This window comes from Uranotaenia lowii, chromosome 2, assembly GCF_029784155.1.
Source record: "Uranotaenia lowii strain MFRU-FL chromosome 2, ASM2978415v1, whole genome shotgun sequence".
NCBI classification, from domain to species: domain Eukaryota; kingdom Metazoa; phylum Arthropoda; class Insecta; order Diptera; family Culicidae; genus Uranotaenia; species Uranotaenia lowii.
Window position 1 is genome coordinate 54,202,920 of NC_073692.1, and position 19,852 is coordinate 54,222,771.

Here is a 19,852-nt window from a genome sequence, read left to right on the forward strand (position 1 = left end):
GAAAAAATCACTTATTAGCGAGTTGAGAGGACAGCTTGAAGATTAAGCGAGTTGAGAGGACCGCTTGACATAAATTGCAAAAAATCATCGATTAGCGAGTTGAAAGGACAGCTTGGTGATCAAGCGGATTGAGATGACAGCTTAACAGCAAAATCACCGACCAGCGAGTTGAGAGGACAGCTTGGTGATCAAGCAAATTGAGAGGACTGCTTGATAAAATTGAAAAAAAAACACCGATTGGCGAGTTGAGAGGACAGCTTGGTGATCAAGCAGATTTGGAGGACTGCTTGATAGAAATGAAGAAAAAAATCACCGATATGCGAGTTAAGAGGACAGCTTGGTGATCAAGCAGGTTGAGAGAACAGTTTAAAGAAATGGAACAAATATAGAAAATTCAAATATTTACTTTCCTAATTTTCTTTGGTGATTTTTAAAATTTTTAAGTTTACTTCTGACTTTATTTTAGATGAAACTGGATTTGTGTCTTACGTTTTTTTGTCATTTAGATAATTAAAATTTACATTTTTCCGATTTTGATTGATGATTTTTGAGGGTAATATCACTGAAACTTTGAGGCACTCCTAAATCAAATCCGATTGAGCTGAAATTTTGCACAGGTCAGTTTTTTGGGGAAATCTACAAAACGTATATGGTCGGTTTTCGAAATTCGACATGCCCCATTTTGCTGTCTGTCACTCTTATGTAGACCCATGTTTTCTTTCCTCAAAACTCAAAAGAATTTTCTCACTACAGATATATGAGTTTGTTTTCTTTTCATTTCAATGGTTGAGGTTCCACCAAACAAACTATTTATAACGATATGCTCGAGGAAAAGTTCTGGTTTCCGTTTCGAAAAACACTACGCACCCTTTCCTAGCAAGCAAAATGACCTTTTCCATGAGGTTTCAGGGGGTTTCTAAGGTTTTGCTCAGCTCTCTGTGTTTACAGCCCAGGAGTCACCATTAATTTATTTAGGAACCCATTGTTTGACGGAAACTTTCTGCACCCCACCACGGTGGGGTTGAGTTACTCTGGGGGAAAACGGGGTGTTTTTCGAGGAACTACCAAAGCAAAACCATCATCATCGTTCACATCCCCAGGGCATGGCAAAAGTAATTTCCTGGACTGCACATCCTTGGTCTCATTCAAAGCTTTGTTCTGAACTGTTTTTTTTCTGCTTCTGGTTTCTTTTCTCGAAAGCCAGCGTGAACAATTTAAATTTTATGAGCTGGTGTTTTCCAGCTTTCGAAACTGGAATTATTATGTTCTTTTGAACAGGATGTTTTCTTTAGGGTGGCATCAATCATAAGCGAAATGAATGATTTCTAATTCCAAATTTTATCCCAAATGTTGACAAAACAAATGTTTGGATAAAAACAATTAACAGGATCTAGTTGGCTTAATAATATCAGGAGTACGGTAATATCAAACAAAAATGAATAAAATATATTGCATACTTTAAGGCTCAATCTGTCACTATTTTAGAAAACTGAAATAATTAGAATGGAAATTAATTTGAATAAAAATCGGAATCGGAAATTCAAATTTCAAGAAGCATAAATTTCCTATCAAGCTCCCCCTCGAAACCCAAAAGCACATTTTGAACTCGATTCATAACAACATTCGAGTTTAGTTTACACCGAACGCAAAGTCAAATTTTAATGAAGCCGTTTTCCAAATCCTTTTCCTCGATTTTCTTACTTCCTTCCCCCTTTTGAGTGTTTGATCCGGAAAGGAACCAAACATCAGCTTATCCCTACAATAGTCAGCTCAAGCTGTTCATGGTTTTGAATGAAAACATTTCGGTTATGATGGGAAAAAAATGGAAAAAATGATATCCGGTAAGGAGTGAGAAGAATGGGCTAAAAAAGCTCTCGTGTGGTTTTCGGTGAATGTTTTTCTCCCCAAATGCTCCACACCATTATTGTGGAACTTCCCATATCGGCAGCAGCGCCATGTTCTTTTGCAGCTGTTTGTGTGGAAAATTTGCCGGGAATCATATATTTCTGACTGTTGGAGCAGTTCTTTCAAGGGGTGTTCTATTTCAGAACAATGTTATGTAAGCCCCATACTCGAACACAAACCCATTGGGTGCCATTCGAAGGCTGACAGATAAATAAAGTCGAAATGTGGGTAGCTAGCAGAACTGCAAAATGGTGAAAAACCGAACAATCGGGGGACATAATTTTTACGAGCGACAAGCTGAACATTTTTCAAAAACAACCACATTTTGTTTATCGCTTCTGGATTGCTTACGTAAAACTTGTTTATTGAGCAAACTATGAGGTTATTTTTACATGACCTTTTGTAAGTTTTGAAAACATTTCAAAATAACATGTCCCCAACTAAATTTAAGACCATTCATTGAAAGGTTTTTCCGTCAACCAGCTAACATAGTTTCCCCCAGCGAAATACGACTGTCCCCTTTTCAATGGGTATTGTTTACCCATATTCAACAGCAACACGCCATTCATAAAAAGGTCTTACTAGGTACTTACACTCATCGTGATCCTTGGCGGTGACGGTGAGTACCGTATGCTGGATGTCTTCATTTTCGTCCACTTCCGCTTCGTAGAGGGCCTTGTCGAAGTAGGGCGGGTTGTCGTTCTTGTCGGCGATTCCGATACGGATGAATTTGGTCACTGTGGAAGAGAAAGAAATGAAACAAAGTGTTAGAAATATGTTGTGTTTATATCAACCCTTTTGACCCTTTGAATACCGAACATCAATATATCTCGCCAAAATAACCAAAAACCTACTGTTACTGTGGGTTTGCTTTCAAAAACTCGTCTCAAGGGGTCTGTGTTTCAAAAGAACTAAAAAAAATGTGGGAATAGTTTTTTTTCTTGAAAGAACACACGTTTTTATTGGCCAAATTATTATTTATATGTTTCTTCGCACGTTTATAAAGTAAATTCGACTGATGCTTGCCATACACTTTGGCATGGCCGTGGGAACGGGCGAAACGTTTTTTTCTAAACTTAAAATTAAAATTTTTAATCAAGTTTTTATGAACGACCAAAAGGCTTCAAGAGTAACCAATCTAATCTCAGGTCAACAATTCTACTACGATTTTTTGAAAATTTTCTCACTTGTTAAAAGAACTTTAATCCCAAATATTGAATTTCAATGAGATTCAATGAGAATTGTTTCATTTTGTTTGCAAAAGTAAACAAAAATTCAATTTGAGTCATTCAAATTATGTATTTTGCTTCCAAAATGTTTGAGCAAATTTTATAAAAATGACCATTAACGTTTTATGGAAGCTTAAAATATGATCCAAAATTTACTGAGGTGTATCTATAAAAAAACAATTTTGTAGGAACTTTTTTCATAATTTTTTTTTAATGATGTTGATATTGGCGGATAATTAGGAAAATTACATGGCCCGGATACTCGTCAAAAAATGTCTGGAAAGCTAAGGTGAGAATTACTCCAGATTTTTTTGGTTTCAAAGCTGCTTGTAAACATTGAAATTTGATGTCTGTGATCCGATTTCGGATTCTGTAACCAGTTTATTGTTCTTGAATTTCAGTTTTTCATCCTTGACGCAATATCCTGATTTGAATCTTGGTTTTGCATTTTTAAACTTAAATCGGCTGCTTTTCCCATATTCGAAACCCATCATTTCACATTGTAAAGGAAAATATTCGATATTATAAACAATTTTTAAGATTTGGAAATAAAATTTTAATTTTAACTCTTATACAGAATCAGAACTTAAGAAAGTTTCATAATGATGATCCAGAACTGAAAAAGTGTCATTATTCGCAAATTTAAATCCACAAGTTGAATTTCGAATAAGTATATAAAGAAAAAATTCTGTTTGAAATCAAGATATTCTTAATTCAAACAAGAGATTTCCAGTTTAGAGTTCTGATATAAATAACGTTTTTGCTTTTTAATTAATGGAAATTATAATTTAGATCTTAGTTTCAAACATCATTTCCCAATTCGAAATTCAGATTTTAAATTAGGGTCAAAATGCAGGATTCAGACACGGTATAAAAAATCAAAAATTCAGATTCAGATTCAGTGTGAAGTTTCAGTTCAAGATTAAAATATCAATGTGAGAATTTTATTAAAGATTCAAATTGCAGGAGTTTGAAGTTTCATAATTTTTTATTCAGAATTCAAAATTCAAATTTAATTTTCAATCAAAGTCAGTTTTGAACCACATATCAAAAGAAATCGAAAAAAAACAAAGTTTGGTTTATTTTAAAGATTTAATGCTTCAAAAAATATAGATTTAAATTTTAAACAAAATTTTCACAATATTCTTATTATAAATTTTCGTTGGTGAAAGAACTTGTACTTAATCTTCAAGTGAAAAATAAGCTGGAAATATATTTGATTGATTGTCGTGATTTTACTATTCTTACGAATCTAAATTCGAAAACAGATACGTCTATCACTCACAAAAATAGAACAATGACTGACATTGTTTTATTTGTTTTGCCTAGTGTTGCCATAGAAATTTATTTTTAATGACAACACTATTTATGTTTTAACAAACGTTGGCATAGAAATTTTTTTTTATTTATCTTCAGTGTTGCGGATTACAACTATTATTTTATTTTATTTTTTATTAAATTTGATTTATTTTCTACATATCCTTAATCTCATCTCTGCATTGAGTTCATTGAATTAACAAAGTTCCATTTTCAAGAGAAGAAAATAAATTTGAACTGAATCGCAAAATGGTTATGTTAGTGGTTAAAAAGAATTAGCTGATTACTTTCTTATTCAAGTAATTATGTACAAAATGTTTTCATCAGAAAGAAACCTTTAAAAATTTCTTTTTTCCAACACTTTATTTAAAATTTTCAAGTTCTCGAAAGTTTGAATTCCAAATTAAACACCCACGTTTGATATAATGTAACTGAAAGTTGATTAATTTTTAAGAATCTTTTTTTACTATGAGTTAAGTATTCATTTTTAAAGCAAAAATGTAATAGAAAAAAATTTGACAACAAAACCCCGCATGAGCCGCTTCTTCCAACGGTTCTGCACTTCGGAATAAACTTTTTTTTTATCGATCTAAACAAAATATTTTGCGAAATAATAAACGGAAAATAACTGAATGTAAAGCTCTAATTTTATCATGTTTTCTAATTTATATACCATTTATAGCCTTGAAGTTTTGTGTTTGATTAGATTAAATAAATAAAAAAAAACAATTTTGAAAGATTTCAATGATGTTTTGTAATGACATATATTCAAGGTTGCCCAAAAAAAATCTGTGTTTTTACCTAATGATTCTATGATGGTTTTCAGTGGTGGAAATTTGGAAATAGCATAAATTTCTCCAAAAAATCATGAAAAATTGAGTTTTTTTCAATTTTACTTAATAGAAATCAATAAACAATGTTTTTCCAAAACAAAGTAAAAAATCCATAATTTATAATGCAATCAAAATTATAATTTATGCATAACATATATTTACGTATAACATTTCATAAATCTGTGACGCAGAATTTGTGATGGAAATTTACTCAAAATTCTAACAAATTATAAATTGTGATTTTATCAATCTTGCGTATAAATATCGGATCAAAATCAACATTATTTCATTTTTCATCTTTTTTTGAACAAGCTGCTGTTTAAGTAATTAAGTTGTTAATTTGTTAAAATCACTTCTACTTTCAATTTTAAAAGCTGATTAGAAAATCTTTGCAAAAAAACGGTGAAATGGTTATTTTTAACAGTATCGGTATGCTTTTTCTGTTCAGTATTAAAAAAAATGAAAGAAAAGTACCCGAAATTGTAGAATTTTATCAAAATTTTGATATAGATTTGAAGTAGATATTTTGAGCAGAAGAATGGCATGATGAAAAAAAAATATATATTTAAATTTCATTGAATGTTCCATTGCTATTTTGGTCATGTTTGTTTCCTCCGGAATTCGGGACATGATTTTAACAATGTAGTTTTTCAAGATGTCGAATAGAGAAAACTAAGACATAAATTATTAAGAACGTTATGCCTTTAAGGCTCTACTTCGATAGATTTCTTTCCGGTTCAATTTTTTTATTAACTGTTTTTCAAATTTTCAGATTTCAAACTTTTTGATTTTTACATTATGTTACTTTTTGACTGTCTGACAGTCGTAATGATATTTTTTCTGTTTTTTTTCTAAACCGATTTAAAAAAAAACAAACACAAACACATACAGAATCTCAACGAAACATGATGTTTCCTCGAAGAGATTCCTTTTTTTCTCAACTCTAAGCGTACATCTTGCGAGGATTTGATGGCTAGCATCTTATAAATGCTAAAACCACCAACTCACCGAAAGTGTACTATGTATGCCATGACCGGGTTTCGAACTCATACCCCTTGGCTTAGAAGACTTGAAGGCTATCCTCTACGCCACGCATCTGATTTAAAATCTTGTGTCCTTACTTTTTGACTTTTTGGCTTTCTGAGTGGGCGTTTAGCCCACTGACTAACGTGTTTGGCATGCAAGCCAGACATCCACCACCACCGGACGTAAATCTAAACACAAATACCACGAAATGTATTTAAGAAAACGGAAATTGTGAACTCTACGGAGTATAAAAGGATACAAAATGTCTGTTCGGAATATTAAAGATTGTAAGCTTTTAGAGGTAGATGGTTCATTAAGGAAATTTCGCTATCGGGAATTCCCGGATAGCAAAAAATCTCGAAAACTCCCGAATCTCCGGAAACGATTGAAAAATTCCAGGAATTCCCGAACCCAGCAAATAGAGCTCAATTTTCTAAAATTTGCACGACCTAAATTGAAAAATATGACTAGAGGAACGAAAATGATTTTCCTACTTGATGTATGGTTTACAGTTAAAAACATTCTTGAAATACTTATTGAATTAAAACATGGCTTTGTTTGTCTGAAAACCTTTTATTCATAGTATAAACGACGACAACCTAAAAATTCCGATAATGAAACTTTACGAGAAGAATTGCAATGCTTTATTTCGAAACACTCTTCATTTAGAATTTCCGTTTCGAAAACTGTGACCAGTAGCAAAATCATTGACGAAAAATTGCACTTTTTGAAACAAATGGCTAAATTTATCTGAAATCTTACGAGATTTGAGGAATAATCTGAAGTATAACAGACCAAATGCTTTCGATAGTGATAAAATCTGAAGTAGTACAAAGTGTATTTGTTTTTAAATACATATTTTTGTTAGTACACTAATAAATTGTTTTTTCAGATTGGGAGCTTATTTGATCATTATTGTTTCAACCGTCTACTACATGAATTTTCCGACTTACTGGACTTTCAACCTTTCTTACTTCCTGACTGTCTGACTTTCTGACTTTCACACAATCGAACTTTCTAATTTACTGTCTTTCTAGCTTTAAGGCTATCTTTCTTTCTGACTTTATGGCTTTCTGACTCTTGGATTCTTGATTTTCCCCAGATTTCGAAATTCTGATTTTATTTTCGCACCAAACGGTTGAACCCCTGTTTAAAAAAAAAATTCCATATAAGATGAGACATTGAGCAAAGCTGTTGAAACTACAAAAAAAAAAAACCACAAACTCACTGATTCTGCAACAAATTTTGACCAACGTTTTCGACCAAGTTCTCAATCGTGATTTCTTGAATACGAGGTAAACTTCCCCGCCATTTTCTTTAGAAAAACCCTCATCACTATCTTGGTCGGTGGACTAAATAACGATAAGATTCTTTATTGCCTTTGGAAGTTTTTCCATTTTATCAAAAGATTTTTTCCATATTTTCCTTCCTCTGTATTTTATTAGAAAGGAAAATTTCTGAAGGCTTTCTCACGGTTCATATTGAAGTTGAACCGTATTTTGAGACCAGTTCATTTTTCTTCAAACAGATGTTAATTTTCATCACCATATCCATTTTAGCCTGAAGCTCTACCTCAGCGCTAACTAATACCGTGAAAAAAATAATTTTAAGTGCCTTCAGCGTTGGACGTAGAATCGATATTGAAATTAATTGATTTCAATTTCTTTTTTCTTTGAGTACCTTCGAGAAATTTTCCCACAATTTAATGTTACACTCGGGGCTTGGAGGTCGTGATTTGACGATTCTTATGAATTTCAACTCGCAGATTCACACTAGCTCGTCTGTCACTTTCAAGAAGAGATCAATGACCGACTTGTGTTTTTGTTTACACGTTGTATCTTTTGTTCCAGTGTTGCCTCATATTTGTTTCACATATTTATTTTAATTTTTATTCAATTTTCATTTATTTTATTTTTTAAATTTAGACTTTCTGAATCTCTTCCCTACATTCCTTCTCACCACTACCAAAATTGAATTTTTATTATTTGAAAAATAGTTTATTTGAAACTTTTTAAATTTTTTATCTTTTTTTCTTATATTAAAATTTAAAATACGTAGATTTTTTTTCGATTTCCACCGGAATCAAAACATTCAAAATCAATCACAGTAGCAGTCCGAGAATCTGCGATTTCTGAGACGTCAATCTGCGCTTTTCCGGCTTTTCCATTTCGATCACCAGAATCCAAACAATTAAAAGTCATAGAAGCAGCCTCCAAAATCTTTGCAGAGGCTGATTCAAATACAAACAATCAGCAGCAGCAGTCTTGAAATCTGCGCTTCCTAAGTCAATACGTCTTTTCCATCGGAAGGCTAAATTGGAACAAACAAGCAGCTTTAGCTATAAAAACCGTCCTTTGCCAATCCGTCTTTTCCATCGGAGCCGATTCAATAATACAATGAACAGCAGCCTTAAAAATTGGCCCTTCCCAAGCCAATCCGTCTATTCCACCGGAAGGCCAAATCAAAACGAACAACCAGCAGCTTTAACATTCTGCGCTTCCTAAGTCCGGCTTCTCCACCATAAGGCAACATCAAAAACCAACAATCCTAGCAACAGCCGTAACAATCTGCGCTTTTCCAGCATCTCTGTCTTATTTACCTGTGCTCATTAGACTGCCCCGAATGACCCGACTTTTGAAAAAGTAATACGCTGCAGGCTAAAATTGATCCTGGGCCTAGTACAAGATCTCATGCCAAATTTGGGCCAGATCGGATCACGGGAAGGGGTCGCTCAACGAGCCTGAAGTTTGTATGGGATTTTGAGACATTTTGTTCGAGAGGAACATGAAAAACCAGTTTTTCGCCAATAACATTTGTCTCCATCGACCGATTTCTTTCAAAAACGGGTTTTCTTGAAGCCTAAACTATGAAAAATATTTCATCCCAAGGTTGCATTTCAATTAAAGTTAAGATAAAAAAGTTATTAGGCTTCAAAAATTGGCTAACTTTTTTAAGGGTGATATTCATCACTGTTTCAATGAGGCGACTAAATGTCCAACCAGAAAACTTAATGTGAAATGCATGCCGTTTCGTCAAATAATGACCGATTTTAACCATTGTTGTTGCGTTCGATTGCAATTTTCAATGCTCTTCTAATATTTGAGATTGGATGATATTCACTTGATAGTTCGGAAAGAAGTAAGGGCGGAAAAATGCTTGACAATTTGAAAAAAAATTGCATAACCACAGGGGCTTAAGAACATGACTAGACGATTTGTGATGCCAATTCATTCAGGTAATGAATTTTTAATTTTGTAAAAAGGATGGTTGAAACATAACAAAAACTTTATTATTCCTTTTTTCATAGGAAATGGACCCAAAATGTAAAATATCGACAATTTTTTGTGATTTTTATTGTTGTATGTCAAATATAAGTCTGAAATCTTGTATGTATAATTTTATCGAACTGAATCTTTAAAAAATAATTTGGAAAATTCAAACTCTAGTCCCACCCGATGGTTTTTTTCAAAAATTTTGAAAATATTTAAATTGACTTGGCAGTCAAAAAGATTAGATTTGGAATAAACTCTTATCGGATTCGTTCCTATTTATAACAGTGAAAATTCTTTCTTCGAAATTGAATCAGGTTTGTGTTTTCCACCTATTTATGTTCAATTTGAAACTTGATTCTCGGGAACAGCTTTTATTTTCAAGCATCATTCAATAATGTGGTTTTGTACCGGAAGAGTATTTCCTATAATAGACTTCATGGAAACACAGAGAACGCTGAATGAAATATCATATTAGTGTGAGCTGCTAATTGCTGGTATTTTTCGTTTTAATTATTTTGTGCCACGGAAAAAATATACTGCCGAGAAAATAATATCTTCTCGTTTTTTGGATTGATTTTTTTCGGTGATTCAATGAAATAACTGCCGTGTAGTTTACGTTTCGGTTTACTTATTTTATTTCAACCATCTTCAGAAACTAATAGCTTTTTTACACCCGCTGGGGCGGTCACATTGATTTTTTCTAGTCACTGTTGATGCTGCTGCTGCTGCGGCTCGCTGTCGACTGTCGACAGCGAGCCGCAGCAGCAGCAGCATCAACAGTGACTAGAAAAAATCAATGTGACCGCCCCAGCGGGTGTAAAAAAGCTATTAGTTTCTGAAGATGGTTGAAATAAAATAAGTAAACCGAAACGTAAACTACACGGCAGTTATTTCATTGAATCACCGAAAAAAATCAATCCAAAAAACGAGAAGATAACAACAACGGTGACTTAAACATTTAAAGAAAATAATATCTGAACCGACACAGAGTCTGAACGTTTTATTTTTGAGCATCAAATGTTAAAATTATGAAAGTTGTTTGTTTGTTTTTTTTTTAATATTAATAATAGTCATTCTGTCAGATGTATTATGAATTTCAATTTTAAGCTTGAAGTTTTTGATTGAACTTGGATCGCTTTCAAATTCACTATAACGATTGCCATTGTGTTGTGTTTATGAATATGCTGTTTTAGTTAATTATGCCTTTCGTCGTCAACTCTGGTCATCAACGGATGGGAGTTGCTGATGTTTGGGGCCAAAATTTGCAGTCTCCCGCCAAAATCTAATCAATGATTCGAAAAATATACCCGGCTAGAAACTTGCATGGCTCTCTATAGAACATGTCTAATGATGGAGAGAACGGCAGTTTCCGGTGCTTGCTGAAACAGATTGTTTGACAAAATTAATTTAATAATAGGAGTATTTTCGTCATTCGTTATTTCGTCAATCTAATGTATTGATAATATTTGTGGAAACCAGCCGGTTCTTCAGCTGTTCTGGTCGGTTGCAATTTCAAACGTTTAATTTTCAAGTGTTGCTACACAAAGGAATTTATTTTTTTCTCATTTCCTATTTGAAATTCATTAGGTAAATCTTCAATGATAACTGTAAAAAATAATTTTGACGAGATTTGATGAGCTTAAACCTAAATCCTGTTTATCTCCTCAAATCAAAACAGGTTTAGCCTGTTTTCCAAGAAACAGAACGATAAACGAAATCTCATCTCTAAAAAAAGCATAAGCTGTCAAATAAATGTCTGAAGACCCTCGTCAGTGTATCTAAAAGAAATCATCCAAGCTTCCAATCGAAACACTTCAAATGATTGGAAATCATCGGCCGACGACCATTGCTGAGGATTGACTGGAAAAGGATTTGATCGGATGGAGAGAATTTTCAAATTTATGTCACTCGTTTTTCGTAGTCCATCTGTCTGTTTTTTTTGCTCTCCGGTACAGATAAAGCAAAAATAACAAGTCAGCTACGTCATTTCGGATGGACTCCGGCTCGATGGAATGATGCTTCGGAATAAAAAAAAAGAGTTCAATCGTATTTTGCTGTCCAACATTGATATCCCATTTTCCGGGCATCTGGCCGGCCCGGAACACTACCGTATCCGGAGTATTTCCTCCGCCTCCGGCTAAGCAGGAATGCCTCCAGGAGAAAGTAATCCAATTTTCTCTATTGACAAGCTATTTCAAATCTCGGACGGGCCATTTCAATTGGCACAAAAAACTGAACCAATTTGAGAAAATCTCTGCCAAAGACTGCTTTTAATCATGTCGATAGTTGGTTGAATGTTAAGGGGTGTTAAAAATCTAAAATCAAAATAGGTGCATCGAGCATCGATTTTTATGAACGCTTTCAATAAATTTAAATTCGAGTATGAAGAAGTGAGTATAAAAATTTAAAATCCTATTTTAAACCCCCGGAAACCATTACGAACTCCAAGAACATCGGACTCTTTGCCCTTCCTACGATAATAGGACCTACTAAATCAGTCCCACCGCATGTTCGGCGCTAACCTTTGCTAGGAAAACTTAAAATCGGGTTCCATTTTCTTAGGCGTGGTACGATAGGAAGCTTGTTAGTCCGGTTATCGTTTCCGCAACGTCATGGGCCCACATACGCAGACACACACACACACACACTTTCACACATACAGACCCACAAAAACATGCCCGAATAAAGTGGCCAACAAAAAGTTGACTCGATGCCAATCGGGTGTTTCTCGGCGGCAGCAGCCACCCATTCCATCAGCTTCGGCTTTGGGCCTGATTGAGCCTGACAGGAGAAAGCGATTCGAACGGATCCTTGATCCGGGTACTTGAGGGTTGAGGCAGATCGAGGGCTGGGGAGCCCATTTGCGGATGAAAATTGCACAAGAAGGCGGTTGCTCAGAGTGAAAACGGAATTGCCCCTCACGACGACCACGTGTGAAACTCCAGGCCTGGTTCTGAAGGACGCTCGATTTATGACCCGGTCGTTACGATTCCGCACTTTGGCCATATGCTTGTACCTAGAAGAGGGATGAATCCGAGATCCGGAAGACCCTCAGGATTTTTCTGTTCCTTGGAGCAGTGATGCAGCAGAACGGAAACTTTGTTGCAATTACCTTTTGTGTGCAGTAATTTATGAATAAATGGGCCGGAACGTGGGTTTTCTGACCGAGGCAATCGGTTTATTATTCTTTGTGTTGAGCCATTTTGGAATTCTTGGACAGTTCGAGCTACTCGGAACATATGTTGGATTTTGAGGCCAGGAAAAATGAGCCAATAATCATTATTTTCAGACAGTTTCTGTAAACGGTTTCACAAGGTAGTGCTAGGACGAATACGTTGATTAAATATAGAACTATGTCCGGAACATAACATCTCTGTGCGCAAAAATTGCAATATAAATAAAAAGTACCTTAAGCTGGGGGAACTTTGATCACCGGGGTAACTATGATCAACATGAAATTTTTGCAGATAATCACCATAAACTAAGTCTGAAGTTAAAATATCTGAAAATTGTTTTCTATGCTTGAAAGCCTATTAATTGAGTTTTAAACTAGCTGAATTTTGTTCGTAGTTGGAGATTTTTTTTATATTACTTAAAATCTAATTTCAAAAGTTTAAAATATCTGTTTTATTTTCTAAAACTCGCAAACAAACCTCTCCTGATAAAATGATAGCATTTAAAAGCAAATAGGTTGTTTTATATGAAAGTTTAACTTTTTTTTCATTTGTATAGGTATAGTTTTAGAGTTATTTTTATAATTATTCTATGATAATTTTTGTATATTCAAAAACACGGACTTTTTCTATAAGAAAGCCTGTACAGAACAAATGGCTTAACACCCTATCAAATGGTTAAGTTAGCATAAAAAGAAAAGAACATAAGAACAATGGGAGGACCTAGGGAATTTCATGAAGGTCAAATTTCATTTGTTTTTGAGGCAAAAAAATATTGAGAAATGTTTATATTTTTTGCCCCTAAATGTATGCAACAACATGGTCCATTTTTTGAGTATACATCTTTATTACATTATCATCATTCACAAAACCTTAAACTTGCAATCTTGTTTATTAAAGTTTTTGTCAGAAATAATGACTGCTTGAAAAAACATTGCTACCATAATGATACCATATTTTGGAAGCATTCTGAACCAATATATGGAATCATTGTGCCATCAAAACACTTTTTGAAACGGTGGCAAAACGAGGCATCATTGAGCTTTCATTTAAACTTACAATTAGCATGAATGTGGTATCTGTTTACTGTCGTCAATTCACAGATCGTAGCACTTATTGTTACCGGAACAATAATTTTAAGGTATGAAAAGTTTCATAAACTCAAAAGATAAAGTTTTACTAAAGAAAATAATTCTTTGTCATATCCGACGAGGCATTTTACTGATTGGTATTCACCACAAGGGATGTTTTCGAAGTAAAATTTTCAGATCAAGAAATGAATTTACTTTAGTAACCGGAAATTTCTTGATCCCACAAGATGTGTGTAAACAAACGGGTCAGAAAATTGACTTGCATCGGGCGGAATTGAGTCCTTAATCACTCTAGGCGTAAGACATACGACTCTATAGAACCTTCACAAATTGAAACTTATTTTTTAATGAATGTAAGTTTAGAATTACAATTTAATAAACCTATTGTATTGAAACTCAAATCTGGACACATAAGAACCTTACCTTAAGAATGGGTTTTCATTAAGAACTGAACTGAATATGTACAGAATTTGAAACCAACCATTTTAATTTCAAAATACATGCATCGAATACTAATTTTAATCATCAACAAGTTTTAAGCTATGTGACAGGTATTCAGTACTCATAGTAGATTATTACTTATCGTTTTGTTATGTAGAAATTCAATAAATTCCACCATGCTTTTTTATTGTTCTTCTCAATGCTCAACTTTACATTTACATTCAAGGGTTATGATAAATTACACGAGGCAACAAAATTCTCATTTTTCCAAGCTGCAAAGATTTTAAGAACTTATTTTGATTGTTTTGGGAGCCCAGAATCGTTTTTTTTCCTTTTACTTTTGAAATAACTTTCGAAAATAGATAAAGATCATTTCAGAAATATCTGCATTTTTTTACAAATCTTCAAAAATTTGAAATAATGGTTTTAAACCAAATATCAACTTTCCTTATGATTACAAGTAATTTCAACTTCTGTCAAAAAAGTAATAGGAAAATTTTATTAGTAAAATACGCAGATTTCAACGATAAAAATTAATTTGCTAACCCAATTTAATTTTAGATATATTTTGAAGCAAACATTAAATCGTTTTGCAGGATTTAACAAACTTTTTAAATGATATAAAATTCTATTAAAGACTTTTTTCAGTAGTTTGAGTCATACTAGTGATGATATGTTTACAAATTTTAAATACTGTAGAATCGTACTTTTAAGATCATTTTTCAGTGTCTCCCTCGAAAAATTATTCCTTATTAAATGAAGTATAACAAACCAATTCAGAATCATTTTTATGTAAATTTCTTAGTATATTAGTTATCAATGATTGATTTCATTTAAAACTCAACTTCATTTCAAAACTCATAAATAAAGTCTCTATTAAAAAAAAAATAGCATGACCATCATATCACCAAAACAGGAGGTGACAGATAAAATCTGACAAAAGGATTGAGATCAGGGCGCACAAAATTTAAGAAACATTGGCTCCAAGATGCTGTTTGCTGGAGTCACCAAATAAATTGTTTTAATAAGTTTTAAAAATGGTAAAATGTTTTTATTGAAAATTTTTTTCTACTTAATTGTTACAAAGTTTATTCTTTTCGTCATTATATTTTGTTTTAATTTTCAAATAAATTAACTAAATTTCAAAGAATCCCTTAGTAGATTTAAAAAAAAAATTCTAATATTTTAAATAAGTTATTCTTCGTTTTTCAAACTTGAATTTTTGTGTTTTGAAACTAGGAATTCATTACATATTTCTTTTTCTATCAGTTCTTTATTGATCATTCAAGATCCTAGCTACCAACCACGATGCGTGTGCTTACAATTTGCCAAAAATTTAAATTTGTTCAAATACACCCGTATGGGCTATAAGTTGTTGTAAAGTTCATGAATTAGTTCTATTTTTTACTATGATTTCATATGATTTAACATGAAACGATGTTTGCAAACGAAAACCATGCAGTTGTGTACAGGGTGTGTCTTAAAATTGTCGAACTTAAAAAAAACTTTAAATTGTTTCAAAAACTTTATTTCAAAAAAGTCATCGTAAGTTATTTTTTTTAATTTGAGAGAATGTTTTTGAAGATTTCGTTTAAATTTTCAATTTACATATTTTTTATTTAGTATTCCATCTCACGACATAACTTCAATACACACATCATCTTCTTTTATGAGAATAACTCTCACCGATCATGTTGGTATAAAATCGTTAGACAAAATCTTAGAAAAAAATTAAGGTCACTCAAAAAAATGGGAGCTTCACATTTCATCTAACAAGGAATCGTACTGTTGATTGATATTAAAAACATTTCTAAATCTGATAAAAAAATATTTGTGGTTAAAAGGTTTTCAACATGATAAAGCTTCATTTACTATTTATTTTTAAATGTTGAGTACTAAAAAAATAAATTAAAAATATTTCTTCCGTAGACACATTCCACCGAGACGTGAACTAATTTTTCCAGACTTTTTTTTAACTATTTTCATTCTAGAGGTCAACCAATTTACTGTAGAATAAAAAAAATAGTAGCAAACGGTCATTAATTAAATTTCCTTGGAAATGAGTATGATTTGGTCAATAAAAGTTCAATATGTTTGTGTTGCGATCGATTACTTTTGTGACGTGAATTTACGCTAGCATTTATCATTTTTGACTTGAGGAAAAAGAATATCAATGTCTTTGAAGGGGGCAGTTGCCCCGGGCCCTCCGCTTTAATCATACTGATTTAAGTTGTACAAAACTAAGAAAGAAAACTCGAATTCACATATTTAGTGTAACAGGCCCCTTGGAATAATATCAGTGATAATATCTTGAAATACAGAAAAATCTTATAAGTAGAGCCTTACAGAACAGCCCCTAGAGTAAGCATTATAGAATTTTCCCCACAATTTTTTTACTGAACAAATTAAATGAAATTTTTACAATATCTGGCAATATCTGGGCATTTGATCTCGAATTTTTCAGCATAAAATCCGGAAAAATCTTAGCAAAATGCGAAGGTAATTCAAAAGAAATATCTATAAGAAAGTCACTAGTACCACCAAAACTTTAACTTTTTTTAGGAGACACGTCAGCAGCATTCAAATCTATTTTCAAACTCCCAAAAAAAAACTATTTTAATAACAATCACAGAAAAATTGAGCTTAATTTAGACTGTTGGGCTTTTACAGGGCATAAATTTATTTTTTCTTAGCCTTGCCGAAATTTAAAAAAATTCATAAATTCAGAAATTATCAGTTTTTGAATGAAAATTTAAAGAAATTTTAAAAAGTGAAGAAAGTGAAGAAAAGCGTTTTAAAAACTTTTAAATTTTTTTTTTTCTCGAGCTTTGTTGGGAATAAAATGTATCAACCCAGATTCTGATATACTTTTTTTAAATTATCATTTACAAAAGAAAACACCCTGAATTCAGCATATTATTCTCTTATTAACTATTCTCATATCATTTAAAAAAAAAACGCTCTGATAGTTCAATTGTACGATTCTCTAAACATGAATATTTCTATGTTTTTAATCTCATCTTATTCCAGATTAATGATTCAGTGTCTTGAAAATTTAATTTGTATCCTGAATTATTGCTCGCGAAGGTAGCTTTTGTCACATTTGGAAGTACTTTCGACAAAAAAAAATAGTAAAAAATTATTCAATAAACAAATAAATAATTTAGAATTCTATGTTTAAATCGGCATTACATTTTAAAAATTTCAACAACACGATTTTTTTTGTGTTTTTTAAGATATGAATTAAAGTGAATTAATCATTTGGATTTGAATTGTAAATTTTGCAATTCCTGCTTTCCTCTGATTGTTACTTTAATTCTCAATTTCGTAATTGAATTTAATTTGTTATTTGTTAATACGATTTTAATTTGATCCGATTTTAGGTTTTGAATTTCACTGCACAACTATCTGTATTTCCACGGAATTTGAGTTTAATTCAGTTTTTTTTAAATAATGATTGATGGATGGATGTTTAAATGAAAAAAAAGTTTAAATATCTTTAATTTAAATTTATCTAAGCCAGATATATTTGGGTGGTTTAAGTGTTATTAAACAAATTGTGAATTGAATTTTGCATATAGCTCTAATTAGCATTTTCATTTTCGCTTAGTTGATTAGTTATTCGCAATGTTTGCACGTGATGAATTAAAAATTATTGTTACAATCCTGTACGCCCACACACATTTTAAGGACACCCGATCAGGAGAGCATATTAAAATAATAACTCAAACGTATCTCACCAAGATATTTGCATCATAATTCAGTTATAATTAAACACTCTTAAATTTCGATTTTAAGTTTCTCCAATCCTATATCTTATTCTGATTGACAGACTTGAATGGAGTTGAGCTCATTTTAAATTATAAAGAATTTTTTCGGATTGTCCTAAAATAAAATGATTATATCATATTTTGATATACGTGCAACTTTTTATGAAACACGGACATCGAAGTCAACGGCCCAAACTGTGCATAATGAGTTGCGCTCAACAGATCCATAAAATTGAATCCAACTCTTGGGAAACCAAAAATGGAGCATGGTTTAAGCATAAAATGTGGTTTATTGACATTCCACTAGAAATTTTTCTCGAAGCACTCATATCTTGGTAAGTTATAATTTTGATAGGTTTTGTTCTGTCCAATATCAAACTATGCTATCTGAATGAGATAAAATCTTGAAAGGAGCATATCTAAAATTGATAAAATTTAGCTATGATCGCATGAATTTTTTGATATAAGGTACACCGGGACAAGGTCGTCGAAAGGTGAGTGTTTGGGACTGATATTCAGGTGAAAGCAGAAAATTTATGATAAATTTTCAGTAGACCCTAAAAATTGTGAAAATAATATTCACTCCTGTCAACCCACACTGCGGGGCAAGTGCAAACGACACTACCGGGGTAAATGCAAACGCACCTTTAAGCCATGTAACATCAGACATAAAAAAAATCATCTCAAAAATGGTTCAGCATTATATTAGAGTGGTCAGAAAGGGTATCCAAAGTGTTGTATCTGAAGCGGATATTCAAAATTCCGTAATGCCTTGGCAAATGAAGGTCTTTTGCTTCAAACAACAGTCAGCAAAACTGAAGTTCCAAAAAGTAATTAATATAGCAGAAAAACAGCAAATACATAAAAAAAAGTTGTTAAAACATACCGGAACATGTATTAAATTCGTTTTAGTAACGATACACTGACGCATCTTTGAATAAGTTTGGAAAAAGCATTGCGTTTGCACTTGCCCCCATAAACGGGGCAAGTGCAAACTTAGAAATTTTTTCACAAAAGTGCCGTTACTTTTTACCAATATTTTTTAAATTTTCACTTTCTACGGGAATTTGTTGAGAACCATTTTAATGATGCAACGAACGATAATTGATAATTTTTGAAGATTTACATATTTTTCTAGGACATGTGAAAGTTGAACTATGGTGAAAACCGTTTGCACTTGCCCCGGTGTACCTTAATTCGAGATATTTAAACATCCTACAAGTACTGAATAATAACTCATTTAGATAGGGCAAATTAGTATAAAAATATCTCATCTTGATATAATTTAGTTTTTCCCTCCTGACCGGGCAGCTAAAATTAAATGAACAAACATTCCATTTGGAAGATCGATCAAATTTGCACTTATTTTTTATAAGTTTACCTGTTACCAAAAGAGTTATACACATTTAGTTTGACGAAAAAATCGTTTTTACGTCTTCTTTTACGTGAGCTGAACTAATCTGAAAGAAATCATATCTGTAGATACATCTGGCAAAGATACCTCCAACATATTTGATAAGATTTAGATCTGATTTACGACCCGGTCACACTGTCAAGTGAGCCTGGAGGAAAATTCCTCCAAAATTTTCTTGGTGAAATTATGTTGAAAGATAAAGTAAACATCAATTTTATCCTCTCAAAAAGGACAGTTCTACAATTTAAATATCAAGTCGGGTCATCAAAACAAATCCAATCAACACAATCCTGGACCAGATTTTCAAAAATGGCCCTTAAAATAAAAAAAAAACAACATAATTTCTAATTAATTATTAGAACCTTTTATCATATCTAATAC

The 19,852-nt window shown here is 32.5% G+C and overlaps 1 protein-coding gene across 3 annotated transcripts in view; it reads right to left on the reverse strand.

Moving 5' to 3' along the window:
- Positions 1–19,852, reverse strand: part of LOC129743935 (neural-cadherin) — an 833,438-nt gene that overhangs the window by 69,156 nt on the left and 744,430 nt on the right. For all 3 annotated transcript variants that reach the window (XM_055736178.1, XM_055736177.1, XM_055736179.1), the window contains exon 13: positions 2,499–2,642. In XM_055736178.1, coding sequence (XP_055592153.1) covers positions 2,499–2,642 — 144 coding nt within the window. The remainder of the gene's footprint in view (positions 1–2,498; positions 2,643–19,852) is intronic.